This window comes from Podarcis tiliguerta (assembly GCF_965153285.1).
Source record: "Podarcis tiliguerta genome assembly, chromosome: 1".
NCBI classification, from domain to species: domain Eukaryota; kingdom Metazoa; phylum Chordata; class Lepidosauria; order Squamata; family Lacertidae; genus Podarcis; species Podarcis tiliguerta.
Window position 1 is genome coordinate 104,822,116 of NC_139534.1, and position 25,777 is coordinate 104,847,892.

Sequence of the window (25,777 nt, forward strand, 5' to 3'; positions counted from 1 at the left end):
CCAGCTATGTTACGCAACGAAAAGTTGCAGGCAGGCATTCTGCACATGCTCAGAGTCGCCCACTCGCATGATGTATGCCTTGGCTTGCGTCTGCGCCGCTGATCCCCGGCTCTGAAAAGGGGTTCCGGGGCTGAGATCCATTCCGGCCTCTTGTCTTCTGCAAGGAGGAAAGTCGGAGGCGGCGGGAACAGGCGAGCGATCCTCCGCGCGTTGCCCGTGCAAGTGGTCCCGCCCCCCCGGCCTGCGCTCTCCTCCTCTGCGGTCCCCTCTTCTCCTCCCACCTTGACGTCTGGAGCTGGCAGCCCGGCCGGTTCCGCATTCCCGACCCCTCCCCGCAGCCCAGGGGCCGCTATATAACTGGGGCTGATGCAACCCACCCAGCCGTCCGACAGAGCCTGCGGGAGGGACGGCGAGGGAGAGAGTCGACTGGCAGTGACGGCGGCGGGGGCTGCAGCCGCCCAGGCGTCCCCGGGGCCGCGGAGACACCTCCCGGGACCGGACTGCGCTCGGCACGACGGGCCTGCAGAGACAGGCCGACAGCCGCTCCCGGAGCTGGGCGGCTGCAGGGGAGCTGAGCGCGCAACCCGCCTCCCGCTGCAGCCGGGCCCCGGGGGCACCTTTGCCGTCAGCTCGGTGGGTACGGAGATGGGGCGGGCGGGCGCGGGGGGTCGGGACCGCGGGAGCTCTCTCTCGGAGGCGGTGCTCCGGGCTGGCCGCACGCGAGGGCTGCGATCATCCTCGGACCTGACTTGGGGCTGATCCGGCTGGGCCTGCCTCTGCTCCGGAACGCAGCGCGCGCGTGGAGCGCAAGCTTCTCCCGGGGATCGCAGCCCTTTACGCATCGGCCGGGGTCCTTTCGTTACCGGATTGCGCGAGCCTTACCGCTGCCTTTGGCCGTTCTGCCCTGATAGTCCGGGTGACTAAAGAGCGGGATTTCCTTGCAGCTCCAGGGCATTCTGTGGGGCAATTGGGGAATTATTGTAACATGATCTGATGGCTTTCGGGATTGAAGGCAGAACCGCGGGGCTGTAGTTACTCTGGATTAATTGATGCGGAGTTATTACAGCATGGATGTTTGCGTAGGAACCGCAAGGATCCGTCGGAAGTTTTCTCCCTTGCTGGCTTCTCCTTTGGGTGCTCTCCTAGCACCTCATTGTGACCCAGAATTTTGGGCTGGAAAAGGGCCTGAAGGTAGACTAATAAAACTTGATGCACCAAGGCCTATGTAGGAAGATCTTAATTAGTAGGTAGATTGGAGCAGGTTTTCCCAACCCAGAGCCCTCCAGATGATGGGAGTTGTGCTCCAAAATGTATGGAGGGTACCAGGTTGGGAAAGGCTGGACTGGAGCATGGCTAGGGAAACTGGCCCTCCACACGTTGTATTGAATTGTAGAGTTGGAAGGGACCACGAGGGTCATCTAGTCCAACCCTCTGCAGTGCAGGAATCTTTGCCCAATATGGGGCTCGAACCCATAACCCAGAGATTAAGAATCACATGTTGTTTGACTCCAAGTCTTATCAGCCCCAGCCAGTGTGGTCCGTGCCCAGGGATGAAGGGTGCTGTAGCCCAGTCTGTGGAGGATCAAATCTCCTCATCCCTGGATTAGAGTATGTTGCAAGAAGGGGGCATGGGGTGTGTGGGTGTGCATGCTTGATCATGTGCACGTGCATGCATAAGGTGCCCCAGGTCAGAGGTGACTGGTGGGTGCAACCTGGATTACTTCAAGAGCTGCTTGATGTTAACTAAGTGAAGACAGCCACACTGTAGAAAAACATATTTTTGTTTTATTTTTAACATATTTGCTGTTAATCCCTTTTTGTCTCCCCTGTCTCTTTTGCACCCTTAATGTGGGGAACCCTCTCTTATTCTGCACAACCAGAGTTTATTTGTTGTCACCTTTTGCTGCCCCTCCTCTTTCCCCGCCCCTCTGCATCCCCACATCTCTCACCTCTCCCCTTCCTTTCCATTTTTTGCTCTGTTTTGTGTTCCCTGTCCCCAGCCACACACTTTACTGAGATGCCAGAGAAGCCCACAAGGCCCTCACTCCCCCAGCAGTTTCCCCAGGAGCCTTCGATAAAGGTGGGCTCTGTAGGCTGGCTACAACAGGCAGGGAAAACAGACATGAGTGCGGACAGTTTTGATGGGCTTTTTGAAGGCTTTTCGGTTCCCACAACAGTATGGGAAAGACTTCAAACAATGAGCATGTTGAATTTGCCCAGGGGGCTGCAGATAGGGAAGGGTAAGTCATGTACACTGACCATATAATAAGGAACAAAGTAGAAGTGCCTGCTCTCCTGTACAGTTCTGTTGTCGCTGTTGTTGTGTGTTCCTATTACCGGCTCCTGCCATCCCCCTCTATTTGCCTATCTGTGTGAAGCTGAATGGATAGTGCGAGTAGATGTTTCGCCTCTGGGACTGGGCCATCCTTGGATGCCCCGCTGTTACTTAATCTGAGGCAGTAGGATTAGGCGCTGCCTAGAGGAGCTACAAAAGCAATTTCTCAAGCTTGCAAGTTTCACTGCTTTGGGCACGTCTGTTACTTTAGCCACGCCTTCTCTGGCATGTTAAGGAGGGCATATAGGTTATGGTTTTGCAGACTTGCATGAGGCACATCTTCTTGGGACAGCCAATTTTTTGTGTCAGTGTTTCACTGGCTGCTACAGAAAAACTGAATGAACTAGATGGGCCTTTTGATATGACCCAGGAAATTGTTTCTTACGCTTTAAAGGAGATTCTGAGTCAGCAAGGTTTTTATGCACATAGAGCAGTCTTGCTGATGATTATGGAGATGAATGCATTGAGATGAATATATGGCCCAGATCCACAAATGGCAAATAATAATAACAAGTGCATAATTTTGGCTTAGGACAACCTTCCCCAGCCTGGTGACTTGGACTTCCAGCTCCCATCCGTCTCAGACCAGCATGGCCAATAGTCAGAGGATGGGAGTGCAATCGTTCCATCTGGAGGGCACCAGGTCTCTTAAGTACTGCAGTATGTTTTTTTGTTGATGACTGGGACCAAGGGATTTTCATTCTGTTTTGCAGCATGGTTCTCTTCTGCAGACAGCTTGTTTTCCTCTTCACTTCATTGGTCTGCGCAATGTGATAATGCAAAAGGAACTGATCTCCGCTCCGTCTGAGCTCTTGTAGTTTTGCTACCCAGGTGTTGCAAATGTGCTTAGTCAATGGATGTTCCTTCTTCCTCCAGTTCTCTTAAACCTGCAAAGGAAAGGAGTCTCTTGAGTCTTAAGCGAGCAGAGGCAGTCTTCAGCTAGCTTTAGCAGTCGGGCATAAAGTGGGAATTCAAGCCACAATCCTCTGCTCCACTCTATACAGCAGCAATCTCTTTTCTCCACTCTCTGCCTCTGGTTGTAGAGAAATAGGTTGGAGATCAAATTGAGAGGAAGGAGAAATACCAAGAGAGAGAGAGAGAGAAAGAAAAGAGCAAGCAAGAGCCACATTATGTTTCCATTTTCCATTTAATGAAGGCCCTGTGGAGGTGTATTTGAAAACACAGGGTCTCCTATGCCCTCAAGGTGGGTGAGAACACTCTCTTGGCTGGTTCCAGGGCCATATGCAACGTATGGTGGCCAATGAAATGGGGCCTGGCTCATTCTGTTGCTTGTCTTGGCAGCTTGCTTCATGGCTTGTATTACCAGCCCTGGAACACAACCACTGCCAAACTCTCTCAGTGTGTGCGTGTGTGTGTTGGGGCTTGGAGAGCTTAGCAGAGACAAATGCTTCACTGAGTCAGGCTAGGAATTTTTCAACTTGTTTCTTGAAGCCTGCATGAAAATTATCTGCAGGCTTTTGCCAGAGATCTCCACTGGGACTCTGCGAGCCTGTGGGGGCGTCTGGGATACCAGTTGTTAGGATGTCAGATTCTTTGTGTAGTTCCTGACAGTTTAAAATGCCCATTTGCGTGGGTGGGGGAGACAGGACATAGGGCTTGCAGTCCAAATCCGCCCTTTTATTTTTTTGCGAGGGGCAACAGTTGGCTGTCTGGGGATTACTTGGCGTGCACTGGAGGGTTTAACGAAATTCCTGGAGAAATGAAATGCAAATTGGCTGCCTTTTGCCCTGTAACCTCTGACATTTTATGCTGCTGTTGCCTGCAGGGAATATCTCATCCCTTTCACAAATGCTTGCAACTTCTTCATTGCAGTATGGTCTGCATCACAATGGTCTTAGCCCAAGTAGGATGGCACTGCCTGCAGAAGACACCTGGTGCTCCCCCAACCCCACCCCTAGGATTTTGTCCTCCTCCCTCCTTTGCTGGCATCTTAGGCTGAGCTCGTATATTTGCTGGTGTTGAAATAATGATGCTGAACGTTGGGAGTTTCAAGGCAGATGCGAGAAAGTACTTCTTTACACAGCACGTGGTTAAACTATGGAACTCGCTTCTGCAGGAGCCAGTCATGGCCACCAACTTAGACGGCTTTAAAAGAGGATTAGACAGAAGAAGGTGATTGATGGCAACTAGCTATGATGGCTGGGCTGGGCAATAATGCAGTAATGCTTCTGAATACCAGTTGCTGGAAAGCACAGGAGGGGAGAGGGCTCTTGTACTCAGGTCTTACTTCCCCCAGGCATCTGGTTGGCCACTGTGAGAACAGGATGTTGGATTAGATGGGCCATTGGCCTAATAATAATAATAATAATAATAATAATAATAATAATAAATTTTATTTATACCCCGCCCACCACGGCCAGAGCCGGGCTAAGGGCGGCTAACACCAATAAAATCACAGTAAAACATAATGGGGGGAGGGGGAAGAAGAAGAAGAAAGAAACCAATTTAAAATACAGGTTGAAATGCAATTTAAAATGCAGCCTCATTTTAAAAGTAGCCGATAGAGCAAGACCATAAGGGGAGGGCAACCTAAGAGTCAGACTGAGTCCAAACCAAAGGCCAGGTGGAACAGCTCTGTCTTGCAGGCCCTGTCGAAAGATGTCAAGTCCTGCAGGGCCCTAGTCTCTTGTGACACAGCATTCCACCAAGTCGGGGCCAGTATTGAAAAGGCCCTGGCCCTAGTTGAGACCAATCTAACCACCCTGTGACCTGGGACCTCCAAAATGTTGTGTTCTTCTGCTAATGTGTTCAACTTCATCAGTCAAGTAAGCCTAGAAGTAACTTGTTTCCAACTATTTAACTAAAAGGCCTTGAAGAAACGTCTTCTACATTACTTTTGGCTCCAGGGTTCGGATGGCTCTTAGGGAAATGTCCCCAGATGCTTCCTTCTTGCCAGTATCACCGCTGCCCACTTGCTCTCCAACTGGGCCCTTCCAGAGGCTGGGAAAGTAGACAAGAGGAGAATGTCGTTGTCCCAGTTGCCTCACTCATGTCACTGCTTTCATTCTTGGAGATGCCAGATGAACAGGCAACCACAGCAGGGAAGACTAGGAGGCTCCAGGTGTTGGCAGTGAGACCTTGCGAGGGTTTAGGGAGCCTGGGAAGGTGTCTGATAAGGACATCGTGCAATGCTGGCTGTGCTCTAGATACAAGGAACAGCCTTGGAGAACTCCTGTAGGCAAGAAGACTGCATTAAGGTCTTGTATGTCATGGCAGCAATGGTGGTAGGATCTGAAACCTGATGGCTTTCTGTACCTATGAGCACATTTCCTTATGTTGCAGTTGGGCCTGAGGCCTGTAAACCTTGGAGTGAATATTGGCTCCAGCTCCTAATCTGCTATAAGTATCCACCCCTGCCTTAGCAATGAACAGAAAACCTCTGAGCCAGCCCCAAATTTATTTGGCATGAAGCTTGGTAGGCAAGGGCCTCCTCCTTTGGATGCAGATGAGGTAGAAAGCAGTTGATAAACACTGAAAAGTAAACTAAGGTCTATCAATATTTCTCAAACTTGGGTCAGCAGCGGTTGTTGGACTACAACTCCCATCATCCCTGACCACTGGTCCAGGTAGCTAGGGATGATGGGGGTTGTAGTCCAACAACAGCTGAGGAACCCAATTTGAAGAACACTCACTTACCTCTTTGCAGGCAGGCAGGCCAATGTGGAGGGCTGGTTCTGGTGGCTTCAGACATTTGTGCAACCATTCTCTCTTCCAATAGAGAAGAGGCGTGAGGGAGATCGTGCATGAGCTCCAATAGTGGGAATGTGTGAATGTGTGAAAATGTGTGAAAATCTTCTACAGAAGGCATGGGGGAGCCTGTGGCCATCCAGATGATTTTGGACTCCCAACTTTCATCTAGAGGGCAACAGGTTCTTCAGCCCAGGTAAGTATGAATTAGGCCTGAGTTGGCAAGGTGAGCAACAAAATCTGTTCTGAAACTTAGGCGACTTGGAGGTTCCATCTGCCCTGAGCTCAACTATGAGAAAGGGTGGCATAAAAATACCATTAATAATTCCACAATAATAGAGGCCATTAAAATATATATATATGAGAGTATTTAAATTAAAATTTCCTCCTCGCACACTGGAAAAGTTACCATTCACTTCCAGAATAAATTCTAACCTGGAAAGGGGATACTCGTATTTTTCTGCCTCCAGATGATTCTGTTTGTGGGCAATACTCTATTAAAAGACTTGTTGCCTCCAAAATGGGCTTTTCTATCAGAGGTGTGTGTGTTGATCCTCTTGGGGCCAAAATAGACATGACAGCCACAGGTCCATGTGTCAGAAAGGAATCTGCTGCCAGATTGCTGCCAGATTGGTGGAGAGGGACACAACTGAAAGGAAGGCATGAGGTGAACCCGCTTCCGTATTTCCATTCAAAACCACTTTTTAAAATGGCATTTCCACAGCAGGAATGCATTCTGGAATCCAGGGCCTCATGAAGAGGTTTTAAAAGGCAGTTTTGGTAAGAAAAGCACAGGCAGGCTTCAGATGTGCTTTAAATCAGCTGCCATCCCATAGGGATTGCGTAGAAAGCTGCCCTTATACCGAGTCCATCTAGTTCCATATTGTCAACACTGACTGGCAGTCGTTCTCCAAGTTTTCAGACAGGAATCTTTCCCAATCCTACCTGGAGCTGCTGGGGATTGAACTTTTGAGACCTTTTGCTTGCAAAGAAGGTGCTTTGTCACTGAATATGTGGTAGAACACATGCCTTGCTGTTAGGAGAAACCAGCTGCAATCCTGGGCATCACCTTTAAAAGGATCGGCTGGCAGCAGAGCTGACCCACCCATGAGGCAAGGTGAGGGAACCACCTCAGGCGGCAGAATCCATAGGGACAGCAGATCCTGATGACGATTTTTATTCCCTCCTTCCCGATGTAGCTTTTCACTTACTGCTTCTTCCCTGGCAGGGAGAGGGGTGCCATTTTGTGATTTGCCTCAGGTGACAAAATGTATTGAGCCCTAACTAGCAGGTGACGTGAAAGACCTTCCTTTCCTTCAGATCCTAGAGAGCTGTTGTCCGTCACAAGCAGGGAAGATGGACAACTAGTCTGCCTGATATATGACACACTCCTACTGTCCTTAGCAGGCTTCATGCTATACAAACCAAGATGTAAGTGGGCTAATCTTAATAACTGCCTACCATATGGCAGAAGCAACGGACTGTGAATTAACTCTGGACCCCCTTTATGGCCAGATTTTCTTTTCTCCACACATTTTAATTTCTTTTTAGTTATTTAAAATTGCCAATATGGCGGGTTGTGAGATTCTCTCACTCTATCTCTCTATCTCTCTGTGTGTGTTGCTCTTGCCATCCTAGCGAAAGTGAACAGACATCTGGGGCAAATCAAGATTCTCAGTTTCCCTCTACAGGAAGCAGGCCCTGCATTTCAGCTGGCAGGAAAGAGTCACACATGCATTCCAGCCCCCTTCCGTGTTTTACCACATAATTAATTAAGGGTTTGATGTTTCTAGGCAGATTACAAAAATGCCCTGAAACCTGGAGTGGGTCTACACACAGGAAAAGCCCGCTATAAATAAGTCAGAAATTAAATTGTTATAACAAAAGAAAAAAACACCCTATGGAAAACCACTTTTTTTTTTTGCTCTCCAGCACCATCTGGTGTTGCATGTTTATAACTCATTCAAAACACTGTTTTTGACTAATGTAGCTGAGACCCTGGTCATATTCATCCCCCCCCCCCACTCCCTAATTTGTGCAAGTTTCTCTGTAAGGAACGTGAGACGTTAATAATGTGTCTAAAGAGTCTTGAACAGGCCCAGAATTCAAGTACAGCGTTTTCTCACCTCGCCTTACTTTCCAGTGGAAAGGTTAGCTTACTGCAAATCATATCTCCTCCTGATTTTGCTAACGTGCCATCTCATTTTCCCCAGGCATTTCGTAGAATTCTAAGCGTAAAACAGTACAGTTCTGTCCTGAGGGAGCATAAAGGAAGACTCCTTAATGGAGACAGGCCTATTGGGCAAGCGGGGCACTGCCCCACTAAGCTCTGCCAACCCCCGTCCACCTTGCCTCCTTGGCCTCCATGTTGCTTTTGTAGAACTCGGCTGAGAGGAGGGTTGGGGCAAAACAAGTCAAACAAGGGCCCATCCAGACTTCCCTTTGTTTTTAAGCACAGGCCTGCACTTTAAAGCTCTGTATTCGATTTTCGGCTTGATGCCTTCCCTGGGAAAAGCAGCGTTTCACCGCTAAATCAAAGCAAACAGCAATACGGTTTCCCATGGATTGCCGTTTGCTCTGATTCAGCGGTAAAACGTGGATTTTCCAAGGGAAAGCTTTAGGAAACGACAACAAAAGAACCACACACTTGGACACACAGCTTTAGAGTGTGTACCTGTGCCTGGAAAACACAGCGCAAAAGGAAATCTGAATGAGCCCTTTTGAACCAGAATTAGTTGACTTTGCCTGTCTTTGTGTTTAGGTCTGCTTGCCATTGGTTCCGGCTCCACCTGCTGTCAACATACCTGCCTTCTGCCCTCTCCTACCCACAGCCACTGTTCTGGGGTTTTCCAGCCCACCTACCTCGCTCCGCCAATTTAGCAGGGGGCAGGAGGAGGAGAATTTGGGGGAAAGCCCTGGTGCAAGATCCTTGTGTGGGCTTTTGCTTGCAGGACCCACTAGCTGTATCCAGCCCATTACATCTGTGCCCTATATGTGTGCTTAGCCGCCACAGAAGCACACATCTCTTTTTGTTGTTGTTGAATGTATATATCTTTATTGTTTTAAAATAGATACATTTATGCCAGGAAAGCAAACAGGCAAACAAACATATAATCAAATAAACAAACAAACAAACAAACAAACAAACTATAAATTGACAATCAGACAGTAGCAATATGTGAAACAACACAATTCTTATAGCTAACATCCTTTGTACTCCCAATGATGTGAACGATTGTAAAACTTGTAAAAGAAGAAATTAAAAATGACTTCCAATTAGTCTCGCTGTACTTTATGTGTTGGTTATCTTATACCACAGTTACATCTTTCTTATATAGTTTCTGTTAACTTCCCTACAAACTTATATTTATACAATGCAAGGTTCAGTCTAATTCTGCCAAGAAGTTTCCTTTTATACCGTAATTTTTAAAGTATTCTTTAAAAATTCTCCAATCCTTATAGACTATTTGTTTTGTTTGGCCTCTAATCCTTCCTCTCATCTTTGCTAGCTGCAGGTATTCTATCATTAGGATTTACCAATCCGCTGTGTTAGGTATTGCTGTATTTTTCCAATTTCTTGCTACTAAGATTCTGGCCACTGTTATCCCATACAAGAAGCACACATCTCGTATATAGAGCTGAGAGAGAAATGACAGTGTTTGTAAACTGTGCATGTACAGTGGTACCTCAGGTTAAGTATTTAATTCATTCTGGAGGTATGTTCTTAACCTGAAACTGTTCTTAACCTGAAGCACTACTTTAGCTAATGGGGCCTCCTGCTGCCGCCGTGCTGCCGGAGCACAATTTCTGTTCTTATTCTGAAGCAAAGTTCTTAACCTGAAGCACTATTTCTGGGTTAGCGGAGTCTGTAACCTGAAGCGTATGTAACCTGAGGTACCACTGTAGTAGCACACAGTGGAGGAAGGAGATCACCTGCACGATTCTGGATAAAGACAAGTTTGATTGCTATCAGAGAGGTAGCAGGTTTCCCCAAGTTAAAAAAGTTTTTTATTTCTTTTTAAAAGGCTACAAGAACACAAATGCGGGGAAGTGGGCGACCCCTCTCCCCCCAAAAAACCCTTCAAAAATTGCTAGGCTTTGTGTTCTGGGGAATACAAAGATTATTCCAAAATGTGAAAGGCGGCAATATGACACCCACGGTGGTGTCTCTAGAATTAGTAATTGCCTGATTTCTAGAGGGCAAAAGTGTATTTATCACAGTGGCGTAGCGTGGGTTGTCAGCACCCGGGGCAAGGCAAGTAATTTGTGCCCCCTAACCCGGGGCAAGGCAAGTAATTTGCCCCCCCCCCGCTGCACTGTCCCTCCCCCAGATAGTCCCTCGCTCTCTCTCCGCACCGCACCGCATGCCTGGCACCCCCCCCCCCACAGTGGGCGGCGACCCGGCGGCTTGGATCGGATTCGCACAGCCAGCACTGCAGTGAGAGAGAGTGAGTGAGCCAGGTAGGGGCAGAGAGCTGCGAGTGCGAGCACTCCCCCAGATGTTGCGCCCGGTGCGGCCAGCCCCCCCTGCACCCCCCACGCTACGCCACTGATTTATCATGAACACAGTTGATAAAAAGAAGCCGAGGCTATAATCCTAAACTCAGGGCCAGCTCACCCATGAGGCGAGCAGAGGCAGCCTCCTCAGATGGCAGAATCCCACAGAACAGCGCACCCATGGGTGCCCTTGCTGTGGCTGCTGGAGAAGCGAGGTGAAACAGTGGTAGCAGCTTCTGGTGAGATCCTGCAAGATCTCCACAAAATCTCATGAGATCTCATAGGAAGTCTGCCGCTGTTGCACGACCCTGGAAAGTGAGGCTTTGGCAGCAAAACGGGCCGGGACACCCCTGTATGTACTTGGGAGGAAGCTGTATTTGAACACCCTGGAACGTGAATGCAGAGAATTGCGCTGAGACAGCTGCGTTAGATCTAGTGACTGATAACAGCTTTTTAGTCAATAAAGTATTGATTTTAAATTATCTATGAATTAATCAACTTATTATTTATTTGCACACCCTCCATCCTAAAGCAGCAGGGCACGTTACAACAATGAAAATGCAATGTTAAAAACAATGTTTAAAACACCTTACAAGCATAGAAAGAAAGTGAGTCTCAAAAATTTACAATTTATGTGACGCTGGAAATAGTTTACTGACACTTCAGTTAATTATTTATTTAAAAAATGACAAAGACCCGCCCCCCTGGTGGCTACCATCTTGAGCCTTATCTAAGAGTAAGAAATCCCCCGCTCAAACAGAATTGTGCAATTGCTTTGTTTTATTTTGAATTTAATTAATAGGGTTAATGAAGATTAGAATCATAGAATCATAGAGTTGGAAGAGACCACAAGGGTCATCGAGTCCAACCCCCTGCCAAGCAGGAAACACCATCAGAGCACTCCTGACATATGGTTGTCAAGCCTCTGCTTAAAGACCTCCAAAGAAGGAGACTCCACCACACTCCTTGGCAGCAAATTCCACTGTCGAACAGCTCTTACTGTCAGGAAGTTCTTCCTAATGTTTAGGTGGAATCTTCTTTCTTGTAGTTTGTATCCATTGCTCCGTGTCCGCTTCTCTGGAGCAGCAGAAAACAACCTTTCTCCCTCCTCTGTGTGACATCCTTTTATATATTTGAACATGGATATATTTGAACATGGATATATTTGAACATATTTGAACATATTTGATTGAATGGGGGTAATTAACTGAAGGGGAATTGATTGAATTTTGGAGTTGGATCTGTGTCAGTGATTAATTAGGGTTGGACCCCAACCCCCTGATTGGACCTTGGCTTATTTAACTTTGATTAGCATCCTGTGAAACTTTTTGAATCTCCATTTTGGCATAAAAGCCATTTTTAGACTAGCGTGTTTGTGAAGAGGCTTTGATTACTTCTATCATCCCCCCTGTATTTTTCTCAAACCTGTTCGTAATCATTGTAAATTGTAATTGAAAAGGAGCTACTGATTTGGGGTGGAGGGTTGAAAATTCATTGATAAAAAATACTTGATTTGAGGTTAATTGGATGGACAGGTCTGGTTTGCCTTCTGTGAGAATTTCAATTCCAGTAATCATTTCTAAATGGGCATATGCAATTTTGTACTTTATGGGCCTGTGCCCCAAATCTTTTAAGTACCTAGTTGCCCATTATTTCCAGTAAACAGGATTATGTTGTTTGTGTACTTAACTCTGGAGGTATGTTGACCTGAGCTGTATTGAAACTAATGACATATCAGTGTGCTTTGTGCTTAATTTTTTGCTGGATTCTGCCTGGTGTTCTGAGGTTCTATGAAATACTATTTATATGTAGTGCCCAGTGGCAACCCTTAAAATTTGACTTTTCTTACCTCTTCTATGTTCTTTAGAAAGTGTTGCATGTATTCTCAGTCATATCAAATAGTATTAATGGCAATTAATTTTTATCAAGTAGATCCTGCGATGCTTTCGGCCAGTCAGCAGGCCTCTATCTTAATTTCAGACTAATTTTCTTCTTTCTAAAGAAGAAAACACGTCACTCTGTGTTTCTTAACTTTCACTCCATGTGGGAAGTTAGTTAGTTGTTTGTTCCTTTTCATTTTCTCATATGGAGATTGTGATCACAGGTGAAGTCTTTGTGGCTTTTTTCAGTCGCCACGTAGAATCACTATTCCTGGCCATGAAGTTAATTTTTATTTTACTTCCTGTTTTCATTGTAGGTTTTTAGCCTAAGTTATCTAAGGTGGCATTTTGTGAGAAATTATCAGTAATCTTCCTTTGGCAGGCTGCTCTCAGCAACATAACCAAATAGGATATGGGAAGGATGTTTGTTTGTTTCTGTGGTGACGCCCTTATATTTACCATTTGCATTCAGGTTGATCATTTGTCTTACAGGTTTTATCTAGAGGCACTACTTCCTAGTCTTAAGCAATCTGTGTAACTAACTGGCTAACTTCTTTCTTGCCATTCTGCCTTCCTCCTTAAGCTCATAATTATTGCTGAGTCCTGCATTAGATAATCATTGCCTCCTGTCTGTTAAAGCGTTAACTCCATAAAGCTTCTTTTATTGCCCTTTGGCACAGGAGTCAATAATTACCTCTTTTTCTGTCCACTGACCTTCTTCACCCTTTACTTAGCAGTGATAAAGGCTTCTCGCCTTACGTAAACATATGCAAATATCTAATTATCATGACTTTGCATGTTAGATTATCTGGGTCAACCTGGCTCCTTGGTAGAATGTTCTCTTTTTGTAGCTATTTTCCTGTGAAGCAGGTAGGAATTCTTCATGTTCCTCTAGATCAGGGGTGGGGAATCTTTGGTCCTTCAAAAAGTTGCTGAGCTACAACTCCCATCAGCTCCAACAAACATGGCCAATGGCTAGGGAGGATGGGAGTTGTAGTTCATCAACACTTGGAATGCCAAAGGTTCTCTATCCTTGATTTTCCTCCAAAGTCTCTGGGTGACATTCTAGGAAGATGTCTTTGCCACATTGTGCTCAAGGATTCCAATGTGGTATAGTTTGGATTTCCTGAGACGAGATATTTAAGCAGAGACAGACAAATCATGCTGTTCCTCATCTACACTCTCTTTCCTTAAGATTTCAGAATGATTTGTTTTGCCTTTTTGGATTATCATTGCTCAGATTCCCATAGTGATGTGTGGTTTTCTCTTTCTCTTCTCCAGGCTGTGGGATTGCATAGCCTGCTATGATGCCCGGGCAGATTCCAGATCCATCCCTCACAGCTGGCGCTCTGCCTGGCCTTGGCCCCTTGACAGGGCTGCCTGGTACCACCTTGACAGCGGAAGAGCTGAAGTATGCTGACATTCGCAACATCGGGGCCATGATTTCGCCACTACATTTCTTGGAGGTTAAACTGGGCAAGAGGCCCCAGCCAGTGAAAAGTGAGGTGAGTTTCAAAAAGGGCCTGTCAGGTGCCATCTGTTTCTGTATGCTAATTCCTTTGTGCTGTCCATAAGGAATGGTGTTCACAGGCCTTTCCATACCCACCCACCAAAATGAGAATTGAACAAGACAGCTACCATGAACTGTAACTCTAGCACCTAGTACAACTTTGAAAACAAACATAGCTGCTGATTTGTGGCATGTGTGTGTGCTGCACAACTCTAGTTTTGTTGAACCTTTCTTTTTTTCCTTGCTGTTGTTGTTGTTGTTGTTGAGGTATCGGCCATTGGAAACTGGGGCACTACTGATTGCTGTTTTTATACTGACTGTTCTTTTTATATAAGAAGCTATGAATTTTATGGTGTTTACTTTTTAAATTCTACTCATCTCAATCTCAAACCTTTATTGGCATATAGACAAAATTCCTAAAGGTTCAGTGCAATAAAATCACTTGGCAAAATCGGCATCTAACATTTAAAATACTCTTGTATAACATTCACGGATCCTCATTGCGTGCTGCAGAAACCTGGCTACAGTTTCCGTCTTATCCCCATCCTGGATAAACATTAGAAAGGCTACCTTACATTCATCTGACTACCACTCCCTGCTAACAACCAACTGATGAATGAACTTGTTGGTTTAACAATCAATCCCTCTTCCCAGAGAGCTCTGCGAATTGTAGCTCTGGGAGGAGAATAGGGGTCTCCTCTCAGTACCCTTAGCAAACTACAGCTCCCAGAATTCTTTGAGGGAATCCATGACTGTTTAAAGTGTCATAGTGCTTTAAATGTGTGGTATGAACGTGGCCTTAATTTTGTATGAAAAGCCACAGGGAACGTGGGGGGGAAGGGGCTTGTCCCAAAGGTACTTGTGAACCTATTAAAATACAATCTTGCACTTTATGTTCAGTGTATTTGGGTCCGTACATTGGCTGCGTTCAGAAGCCAGAAGTTGTGGTTAAGCAAATTAGTGTGTGCCCAGGCTGCAGGCTTGTGCATTCAGTTCACACTTCACTTCTCCCTAAGTCGAGTGGGGAAACAAACCATCGATCAAGCAGGGAAACAAGCCCTGGATTGGCTGGCTTGGTGCCGCGTCTTAATTGGTCCTTGTCCTTTGTTTCTTCCAGCAAAGCACCACCATGGAGCCAAGAACAAACCTTGGTTTCAGACTGTGGTTAGCCAGGCATGGTTTCTTTCTCTTCTGGAGAAAGGGAAGAGTAAGCAGAAGAGCTTGAGCTGCATGCAGAACCTAATTTGCTTAACCGTGATTTATGGTTTAATGTTGCATCCAAACATAGCCAGCCTCTTTCTCAAGAAATTGCAAAACTGCTTTAAGGAAATACTGGTCCATCCTACCAGCTTTCTGCAATTAATTGTCAGATTGGTCAACAAATGCTTAATCACTAAAGAGCTAATGTCACAGCCAAGAGTATGAGCTGTGAGCCTGGAAGTCCCAATTCAAATCTCATCACCTCAGACAGCAAGCTAGTAGTACCGGAATAGCTCTAGAGGGAACCAGCATGGCAGAGTGATTAGTGGCTTGAACTTGAGCAACTGAGACCCATGTTCTTTAGATGTGCTTCAGGCCTATCTATTCCTCTCAGCTATTAAGTTCACTTGGTGAGCCTCAGCCAGTCATGTATATCTCAGCCTAACCTACCCCACAGGGTTGTTTTGAGGACAAAAGAGGGGAGAGGGAGGACCATACATGTTGCCATAAGCTTCTTGGAGGAAGAGTAGGATGTGTATATAGTGGTACCTCGGGTTACAGACGCTTCAAGTTACAGATGCTTCAGGTTACAGACTCCGCTAATTCAGAAATACTACCTCGGGTTAAGAACTTTGCTTCAGGATGAGAATAGAAATCGTGCGGCGGCAGCACGATGGCAGCTGGAGGCCCCATTAGCTAAAGTGGTGCTTCAGGTTAAGAACAGTTTCAGGTTAAGAACGGACATCCGGAACGAATTAAGTACTTAACCTGAGGTACCACTGTAATAAAATGGCCCTGTAGATAATCTTATATATGTAATTCCTACGGCATTCAGTGGAACTTACTCACAAGTAAGTGCGCATAGGCTTGCATTATTAGTCAAGCTTAACCATTAATTAGTCAAGCTAGTGGTCTTTTTAGTTTCAGCCCCACCCCCAATCTCCCTCCTAACACCTGTAAGTTATTATAAAAAGATGAGGGTTGGTATTTCTTTCAAGTAATTAGTGATGACTTTTATTTATGCAGCTATAAGTTTTCTCACCCTCAAGAGAGCTTTCATTTCTTCTGTTATCCTCAAAATGGCACACGCATTGAGGATTTGGGTAATGGTGTAGTTTGTATTTAATCTATCTTCTAAGCCAATTAAATTTAATCACTTAATCTTTTGATAGCCTTGGATACTTTCTGTTGTTCCTAAAGGCTCCATGCTCTAGTCTGGAGAGAGCATCCCTCCCTAAGCCTACAAGAAGCCCAGATGATGCCACTCTTCACTGATGCCATTCAGGAAGCTCGGACTAGCCTGCTGGAGATGCAAAGAGTTTAAAATAAACAATATGAATATTATTTATTTTACAGTTAGTGTAATTTATGATTATTTTGATTAGCAGAGGGGAAAAGGTAGATTAATTTGCTCTTTCCTCAAGAGTTTGGATACCAAATAGATGTTTTGTTCAGGAGCGGAGGTTAAGACTTCTTTACGAATTAGCAAGTGCTATAAGTACTGTCAGGGAACTGCCATCAGCTCAGAGGCGAGAGGCGGAAGGGCAGCTGGGTTACAGGGAGCCTCCAAAGATCGTGAGAAGCAGCACTTCCACCACGGAGGAGGGAAGCTCTGCCTCTAGTGGGGAAGGGATGCAGGGCTCGGAGGATGCAAGAGAGAGCCAAGACATCGTGCATGAGCAAAGCGGGGGGGAGGCAGGTCCCCCTTTAGCCACGCCCTCTCCGCGCAGTAGGTTTACGCACAGAGAGGGGAGGCGTCGAATGGGGGTCAAGAGACTACTCTGCTGGGGAAAGTTTAAGGACCGCTCACTCTCAGATTCTGCTAGTGACTGAGCAAGACATGGAATTGAGACGTTCTGCACTGTAAATGTTTTTGGACCAATAATAAAGCCTTTGAAAAGGGGATCTTGCCTGTTCGCTCTCGAGCAACCATGCTGATAGGCATAACGAGTACCAATGTTGGAACTGAAATGAAAACGAATTGCAAATATATGGGCTTTCTCACCCAGGGATGGGGAATCTGTGGTCCTCCATCCCTGATCATGGGTCGTGGTAGCTGAAGCAGATGGGAAGTGGACGCCCACAGGTTTCCCATCCCTTCCCTAATATTCAAAATTATTCAACATCTAAAAAAATATTTTGTGCTCCGTAGGTCAGTGTTCTGTGCTTGCCTCCATGTGAAACCACGCTTGGAAAGAGGAATCCAACACTGTTCTGTTTATTCTGTCAGCTTGCCCAACAGAACGATGAAATGGGATTCTTGAGACACTCCAGAGCCAATTTTTGGGGGGCACACTCAGGGAAGAGGGGTACAAATCCCACTGCACTAGTGGGACATGTTATGCTGGCTCCTGCCAGTGTACCTCCTAGGGCCAGAGTCAACTATAAGCTGCAATCTTGGCAAAGCGCCTCAAGGCTACCATTCTATTCACATGCACCTGGAAACTCCATTTTGCATGGGCATGAATGGGATTGCACCACAAGTCAGGGTGGTCATTGGCAGAAAAATGCAGTAAGACAGAAAGTGATAAAGGATTTTGACTGCGTTGGCCAGCAGAGGAGCGAAGGCAGCTTGAAAGGCGCCAGAGGGCAAATAGTAATGGAGGTTACCGCCTACACACTTCACCTGTGCTTTCTGCTTGTGTGGTGGCACCTTGAGAAGACCTCTTCTTACTGTTTATAGCAGAGAATTCCCCCGGAGGCAGACGGCAAGAGCAGTCGCCATAGTCAAAGTCCTCAGTCAAGAGCGTCTTTATTTCTTGACTGGCCACGCAAGCATTTGTATTTCAAATATATACAAACATGCCTTCTATATCTCTCCAGCTCAGTAAACTCAGGGTGTGTGTGTGTGTGTGCTTTCCTTGTCCTGGAATTGCAGCTTGCAGCTTCCTCCCTTTATTTGCACCTCCAGCTGACACCGGTGAAGCCAAGAGTGCTACTCCCACACACTAAAGAAAACTCTGGAACCTTCTTTAAAGCTTCCAGGAACTTTTATCTGTTTCTTGAAGAATGTTTTCCTAACAGATAATCCTGAGAAGACTACGGTGACCTGGTATCAAAAGAGGACCCTGCGGGAGAACAACCTTGTGGTTTTATAGCTAGGGTTCTGCAGGCCTTGACTGGGACTTAACCAAAGAGCTGGATGCAAGAGGCGTGTACCGAGGTTTTGTCCTGAGCTTCTTTCGAGGAGGCTGTTGCATTGCCTTTTCTGCTTCTTTTGTCTGGTTGTAATGGTGTGCCTGTGCCTTTCCCTTTAGCTAGATGAAGAAGAAGAAAGGAGGAAAAGGCGGCGAGAGAAGAACAAGGTAGCGGCTGCTCGGTGTCGGAACAAGAAGAAGGAGAGGACAGAGTTTCTGCAGCGGGTGAGTTCATTCCTCCTCTCCCCCCTCTCTTTCTCACTGCCAGCACGGGGACTTCTGCCACTCCACAGCTTCATTTTCTTGCCCAGAGCATGCTTTTAAGATGGGTAAAAATATCTTGAGGAAATCCCATTTCTTTTTTTTAAAAAATACATTTTTATTAATTTTAACATACAGATTATAAAACATACCACACAAATTACCGTATTTTTCGTCCCATAGGACACACCTAGTTTTTTGGGGGGGAAATAAAGGAAATTTCCCCCCCCTTTATTTCCCCCCCAAAACCAGGTCGGGGAAACCGAACCAGGTCGAGGAACAGTGGGATGGCGGCGCTGCGCCTCCCTGCTGTCCCCCGAGCTTGTGGGGCTGGCCGATGTCTGCCCGAAGCGCGGGGCGCTCTGCTTCAGGCTGCCCCGCGCGCTGGGCGGCAGGTTGCTATCCGCAGCGTGGGGAGCCCTGCAGGGAACTCCTGCAGGGCTCCCCACGCTGCGGATGTCTGCCCGGCGCGAGGGACACTCTGCTTCAGGGTGCCCTTCGTGCCGGGCGGCAGGCTGCTATCCGCAGCCTAGACAGCCCTGCGGGAACTCCTGCAGGGTTGCCTAGGCTGTGGATGCGTTCCCGAAGCCTGGAGAGCGAGAGGGGTCGGTGCGCACCGACCGCTCTCGCTCTCCAAGCTTCAGCGAAAGCCTGTGTTTGCCTCATAGGACGCACCAAGATTTCCCCTTCATTTTTGGAGGGGAAAAAGTGCGTCCTATAGGGCGAAAAATACGGTATTACAAAAACAATCTTATTGGACTTCCATCAGCACCTCTGATGATCTTCCGTCTTACCCACTTTTTATGCTTTACTTAATTTTATATTGTCTTTACCTCTCTTAACATATCATCTCCCCTTTTCCATTTTTTACAATATTTCTAACAATACTCCTCACAGAACTTCTTGCAAACCTACAAATGTAATCTGATCATCACAAATACTTTTCATATAATTCGTAAATTTACTCCAGTCTTCGGTAAATTTCTGGTCCCGCCAGTTTCGGATCCTTCCTATTAGTTTGTCTAATTCTGCATAGTCCATTAGCTTCATCCTCCATTCTTCAATTGTCGGCAATTCTTCTTGCTTCCCTTTTTGGGCCAAAAGTATTCTAGCTGCTGTTACTGCATATGAAAAAAGCTTACATTCTTTTCTATTTATTTCACTTCCCACTATCCCCAATAAGAATGCTTCTGGTTTCTTTGTAAATGTATATTTCAACATTTTTTTCAACTCATTATATATCATCTCCCAGAAGCATTTCACCTTTTTGCATTCCCACCACATATGATAGAATGTTCCCTCTTTTTCTTTACATTTCCAACATTTGTTACTAGTTTTGTACATTTTTGCTAATTTAACAGGAGTGATATACCATCTGTACATCATTTTCATCATATTTTCTTTTAAAGAGGAAATCCCATTTCGTTGGAAGCTCTTGTTTTACTCCTCTGCGTGAGGTGTGAACAATGAACAACTAGGGTACGAATCCAGTAAGGCAGAGGTGGAGAACCTGTGGCCCTGCAGTCGTCATTTATATATATATAGTTTTTATTAATTTTTTTGTTCTACAATTTAAAATACTCATTTTACATCCTTAAGATATCAATGGCTTCCCTTCTTCTCTTTCCATGGTTCATTTTACATATCACAAATCCCTGCATATTTTACAAGAACTATACCAATCAGTATTCCATTACTGCATCCATCAAAACATATTTACACTGTTGAATTTATCTTGATGCTGCCAGCGTTTTTCGCTGTACACAATTATTTCCCATATATTCAATGAACGTTTTCCAATCTTCTTTAAACGTATGTTGTTCTTGTTCTCTTATTCTATGTTAGATCTGCAAGTTGTGCATATTCTGCCAACTTAAGTTGCCATTCTTCTTTGGTTGGGACCTCGCTCGTTTTCCATTTTTGGGCTAACGAAACACGGGCCGCAGTTGTAGCATACATAAATAGCCTTTTTTAACACCTGGGAATTTCAGTCTGAATTATCCCCAACTGAAAGGACTCTGGGCTTTTTTTTGGGGGGGGGGGGAAAGTACTTTTAAACATTTCCTCCCAATTCGTTATGGATCATTTCCCAACACCCTTTTACAAGTCCAGTCCTGCAGTCATTGTTGGACTACAACTCCCTTCACCCGTGATCATTGGTCATGAAGGCTGGTGCTGATGGGAACTGCAGTCCAGCAATGTTGGCATGGCTACCGGCTCCCCGTTGCTGCAGAAAGAAGCTGGAGAGGACCCCTGCATGTGACAGTTGTGTGTGTGTGTGTGTCAGGTGATGCTGGGGCTTCTGAACGCATTGGTCAAGCAACTTAAAAAAAAAAAAATTACCCCCCCTTGTCTCTCTGGTTCCTGCTTAGGAATCTGAACGCCTGGAGCTCATGAATGCCGAGCTGAAGGCCCAGATCGAGGAGCTGAAACAAGAGAGGCAGCAGCTGATCCTGATGCTGAACCGCCACCGCCCCACCTGCATTGTGCGGACAGACAGTGTCAAAACCCCAGAGAACGAGGCCAATCCGCTGCTTGAGCAGCTGGAGAAGAAGTGAGAGGGGCCTGGTGGGCCAAAAGAACGTAGGCGGCAAAAAAAGACAAAAACCGGGGACCTTGGAGCGCCTCTCTTCCATGTACTGTACGAAGGACTGCGCACCAGAGACGGGTGCAACCAGAACACAGTGAGCTTCCTTGGGGATTGCACACTCCAACCAAATAGAGGGGATGGAGGAGAACGACCACAACAGAAACGCTCAGAGGGGGAGCTGCGGCTGCAGTTGTAAGGCTCAACACAAGGGGGCGTGGCAGCTGCAGAGGAGGAGGATTTTCCAGCGCCCCACCCATTGCAGAGCATCTCAGATCTGGAATGTGTTGCGCGTAGGGATGCTGGGAGGTAGCGCTGTGGCTTCCCCGCTAGCCCTCCCCCTACAGCTCCTGGTTGGCAATCAGCATGGACACAAGGTTGGAACACTAGTAAGAACTAGGGTAGGAGGAAGCTGGCAGTAGGCTGAGCTGCGCAAGCCTCTGCTCCTTTGGGACCCGGCCTCTGCCCTCTGTGCTCTCCCCAGAAAGAAACCAAGAACGGCAAACACTTGACACAAGTCCTGCCTCATCGCTGGGCCTGCCTGTGGCACCGTGGCGCAGGCGCCCCCACAAGCACACCCTCAGTATAATGTTTACAGCCCAGCTGTCCAGGCCATGCTTTTAAAAAATGCACATTTTTACACTTTTTTATATTTTTATAAAGTTTTGTTTTTATACAGCAGTCTCTATATGGATTTATATAATCACTAGATGTGATCCCATAGAAATGTATGTTATTCTGGTCTCTTTGTTACAAAATACATATGCCACAGTTATCTCCATTGTGTTACTTGTTCGGCAACGGGCCACCTTTTCCCTCGGCATGCTGGGAAATGGGCCTGTGCCCTTCCCATGGGCTCCACTGCCATGTGCATCCATGTATGTCCTCCTTCATAATACTCAGTCCTGTATCTCTCAGTAAATGTTAACTTTTACTTATCCACCTTTCATGCCTTCTGCTTTGTTCAGTATCTTGCCCCATTAGTTTTATCGTGCGCGGGGTTTTGTGTACAATTTGTGAAGTCGGTCGATGGTGGCTGAATGGCCAGACCCTAAACAGGTGGCGCTCATTTGCAGCAGTGGCGACACTAAGAACTAGAGGCTTACAAAGAGAGCAGGGTCATTCACTTGAGGGATAAGGAACGCTGAGCTGAAAAGTGAGCCGGCACTCTCTGAGCCATCCTTTTGTCTCAAGTGCTCCTTTCAGATCCCTCACCCTCTGATATAAAGTAAAGGTAAAGATACCCCTGCCCGTACGGGCCAGTCGTGTCCGACTAGGGTTGTGCGCCCATCTCACTTAAGAGGCACTTCCGGGTCATGTGGCCAGCGTGACGAAGCTGCTTTGGCGAGCCAGCACCAGCTCAGCACACGGAAACGCCGTTTACCTTCCCGCTATAAAGCGGTACCTATTTATCTACTTGCACTTAAGGGTGCTTTCGGACTGCTGGGTGGGCAGGAGCTGGGACCGAAAGACGGGAGCTCACCCCGCCGCGGGGATTCGAACCGCCGACCATGCGATCGGCAAGCCCTAGGCACTGAGGTTTTACCCACAATTTTGGCCACAGTCACACCAGCTACTAAGGGAAAAGCAGCGGCAGCCTCAGTTGTTTACATATCTCAGGGGTGCTGTTGCATCCTTAAGCACATCTTAGCCAGGGTCGTGCCCATCCAATCCCACCAGCCCCAATGGACAGGGATGATGGGAGTTACACATTGGCTATACCTATGCCTACATTTATACCTGCATAAATAAAAGGTAAAGGTACCCCTGCCTGTACGGGCCAGTCTTGACAGACTCTAGGGTTGTGCGCCCATCTCACTCAAGAGGCCGGGGGCCAGCGCTGTCCGGAGACACTTCTGGGTCACGTGGCCAGCGTGACATCGCTGCTCTGGCAAGCCAGAGCCACACACGGAAACGCCGTTTACCTTCCCGCTAGTAAGCGGTCCCTATTTATCTACTTGCACCCGGGAATGCTTTCAAACTGCTAGGTTGGCAGGCGCTGGGACCGAACAGCGGGAGCGCACCCCGCTGCGGGGATTCGAACCGCCGACCTTTCGATCGGCAAGCCCTAGGCACTGAGGCTTTAACCCACAGCGCCACCCGCGTCCATAAATAAATGTATTTAAATCCAGGGAAAGCTGAAAGTGACTGTGTATGGGAGTGGGGACTGCTTGACTCACTTCAGCAGGAGGCAGACAGGAGGGCAGCTCACATGTCATACTTTCTTCCTAGGTCAGAAGGAAAGTGTACACCTGTCATGTGTGTGAAAAGCACACTGGCACCCATTTACTACAATTAAACAAGTTTGGAGGCTGCAGCGTGGAAGTGGCTTCTAGAATGTTAATTGTGGCAAAAGAAACGGTTCCTTAATTTCATTTTTCACACAGGATGGTGCATGTGGCTCTTTCTCCCCCTCCTCCTCCGGTGTAAATCTGCTTTATAGTGTGCGAAGCAAAGCTGATGCTTCTTTATTTAAAAAACTTCTAGCCAGCTTTCCCAGTACTCATGGGAACTGGCAGCAAAACCATTCATATAACCCATACCAAATGCAAGTTAAATTCCAGAAGGACACAAGCAACACAGTGTCTCTCGCCTTCTGCATTGTCAAGTGTTCCATTGTTCATAATAGTCAAAAAGGGAATCTTGTAGCCCTCTGGAAACTTGCACATTTACTATGGAACAAGGCTTGCTTTTGCTTCTGTGTCATCAGCTTGGTAGCAATTTTGAGTTAGTAGGTATATAAAAGGGGAAAGATAGCTTTAACCTGGTTCCAGATTTGTGTTTTGTATTTCACTTCCATCTGCCCTCACTGTCCAATGTTTTCTTACTCCCAGGTATGAAGAACCAGTGGCCCTCCAGCTTTTGTGGGACTCCCAACTCCCATCAGCCCCAGACTCTACAGTAGATGGTCGGGTTGATGGGAGATGCGATTCAGCAACACCTAGAAGGCCATAGGTTCCCCATCCTTATGCCATAATAATTTTGTCTGTCTTTGAAGCTGCTGGAGACTCATACATTATTCCAGCAAGAAACTCAAAACAGAGCAATTCCTCTGGAATTAATAAACCAGAGAGCCTATTGACCCCTTTGTAAGGTCTTCATAAACACGTTGCTGGGCACTACCCTGGCTACCCCCTGGCTAACATGCTTAACAAGTGCGGGAGGTCACGCCACAGTCCTGGGGCACCTGCGGAGAAGGCCCAAGCCTTTTGCAGTAGCTGCTTAAACTTCCTGGAATGAGGGTAGTTGGAATAAAGCTCTGGAAGGTGGAAGTAAAGGTAAAGGACCCCTGGACGGTTAAATCCAGTCAAAGGCAACTATGGGTTTGCGGCATTCATCTCGCTTTCAGGCCAAGGGAGCCAGTGTTTGTCCACAGACAGCTTTCTGGGTCATGTGGCCAGCATGACTAAACCACTTCTGGTGCAATGGGACCCTGTGATGAATGCCAGAGCACACAGAAATGCCGTTTACCTTCTTGCTGCAGCGGTACCTATTTATCTACTTGAACTGGTGTGGTTTCAAACTGCTAGGTTGGCAGAAGCTGGGACAAAGCAACGGGAGCTCACTCCATTGTGCAGATTCGAACCGCTGACCTTCCAATTGGCAAGAGGCTCAGTGGTTTAGACCACAGAGCCACCTGTGTCCCTCAGGAAGGTGAAATGGGACACACGGCTATAAAGAGGCTTCAGCACCTCCATTGCCAGTCAAAGCAAGCCCTGTTCTGCCAAGCTGCCGGCAATTTTGCTGCTGTCGGAACAGGAACGAAAACATTAAAGCCAGTTGTTGTGTCCGTCTATACTTTTAAAAAAAAACCTTGTTGTACAATAGCTGCTCTTGCCCTCCTAATTCCCGCTAAAGCGCTGTGTGCGTGAGGCGTCTGTCCTTCCCAATTAGCAGCCCCTGCTGAGAGGGCAGGGCCTGGCATGTTCCTGAGCAGAGCTAGACATATCACAGGGCAAAGAACAGCTGCACTGGGCCCCTGCCAGTGCTGCCACTTTTGCTCTCCTGCCTGGGCCAGTTGCTACAGTGCCAGGTGTTATGAGTGGGCAAACCACTAAGTTAGATGCTCCTTGCTGCCCTCAGCACCAGCTTGGCTCCCAACATTCCTTTTCTGGCAGCTCTGAAGCAGAGAGAACAAGGGCGAGGTCTCGGGATCAGTCTTTGCCACTGGAATTAAATCAGACAGAACTAGCACCGTCTCTGGGTGACTGTGTTCCCCCAACGACTAGCACAGAGGAGAACAAATGCAAGAGGGTCTGCTCCGCCTACCGGCTGTCTGCGAAATGTTTTCGACTACAACTCCCATCAGCCTCAGCTAAAACATTCGATGCAGTTCCCTTTATTTATTTTCTCCGATATCCTAGCCAGATCACACACCCAGTTCAAATTTCCCTGAATGAATTACCCAGCTAGAAAAAGACTGGGGGACTACCCCCCATGGTCCACACTTGGCAATGCTCCCTGAATTCAGAAGGTGGAGGTAAAGGCTGTTGCATTTCTGCTTGTTGTAAAAGAGCCTTTCCAGGAAAAAAGCTGGCAACCCTACTTTTGGTTAGTTAGTGTGACTGACTATAGCTGCGAGTCCAGGCACTGTAGTATTACAGATGGTACAGCATGGTCGGGCATCAAGGGATGGCGGCGGCAACACTTCACCCCTGCTAT

At 46.9% G+C, this 25,777-nt stretch overlaps 1 protein-coding gene across 2 annotated transcripts; it reads left to right on the forward strand.

The window, feature by feature from the left end:
- On the forward strand, window positions 1–22,053 carry JDP2 (Jun dimerization protein 2). 2 transcript variants are annotated; one of them, XM_083448872.1, is made up of 4 exons: window positions 1–633; window positions 13,702–13,925; window positions 18,388–18,492; window positions 20,901–22,053. In XM_083448872.1, the coding sequence occupies exons 2-4, from the start codon at window positions 13,725–13,727 to the stop codon at window positions 21,084–21,086; spliced, it is 492 nt and encodes a 163-aa protein (XP_083304998.1). In that variant the 5' UTR covers window positions 1–633; window positions 13,702–13,724; the 3' UTR covers window positions 21,087–22,053. The 2 variants fall into 2 exon arrangements, with proteins under 2 accessions (XP_083304998.1, XP_083304997.1); XM_083448871.1 differs by having other exon boundaries at window positions 4–191.
- Window positions 22,054–25,777: the final 3,724 nt, after the last annotated feature.

Coding starts and splice junctions, on each gene's coding strand:
- JDP2 (XM_083448872.1), top strand. CDS start 13,725: ATGATGCCCGGGCAGATTCCAGATCCATCCCTCACAGCTGGCGCTCTG. Junction 13,926..18,387: donor CCCAGCCAGTGAAAAGTGAG/GTGAGTTTCAAA, acceptor CTTTCCCTTTAG/CTAGATGAAGAAGAAGAAAG. Junction 18,493..20,900: donor GGACAGAGTTTCTGCAGCGG/GTGAGTTCATTC, acceptor GTTCCTGCTTAG/GAATCTGAACGCCTGGAGCT.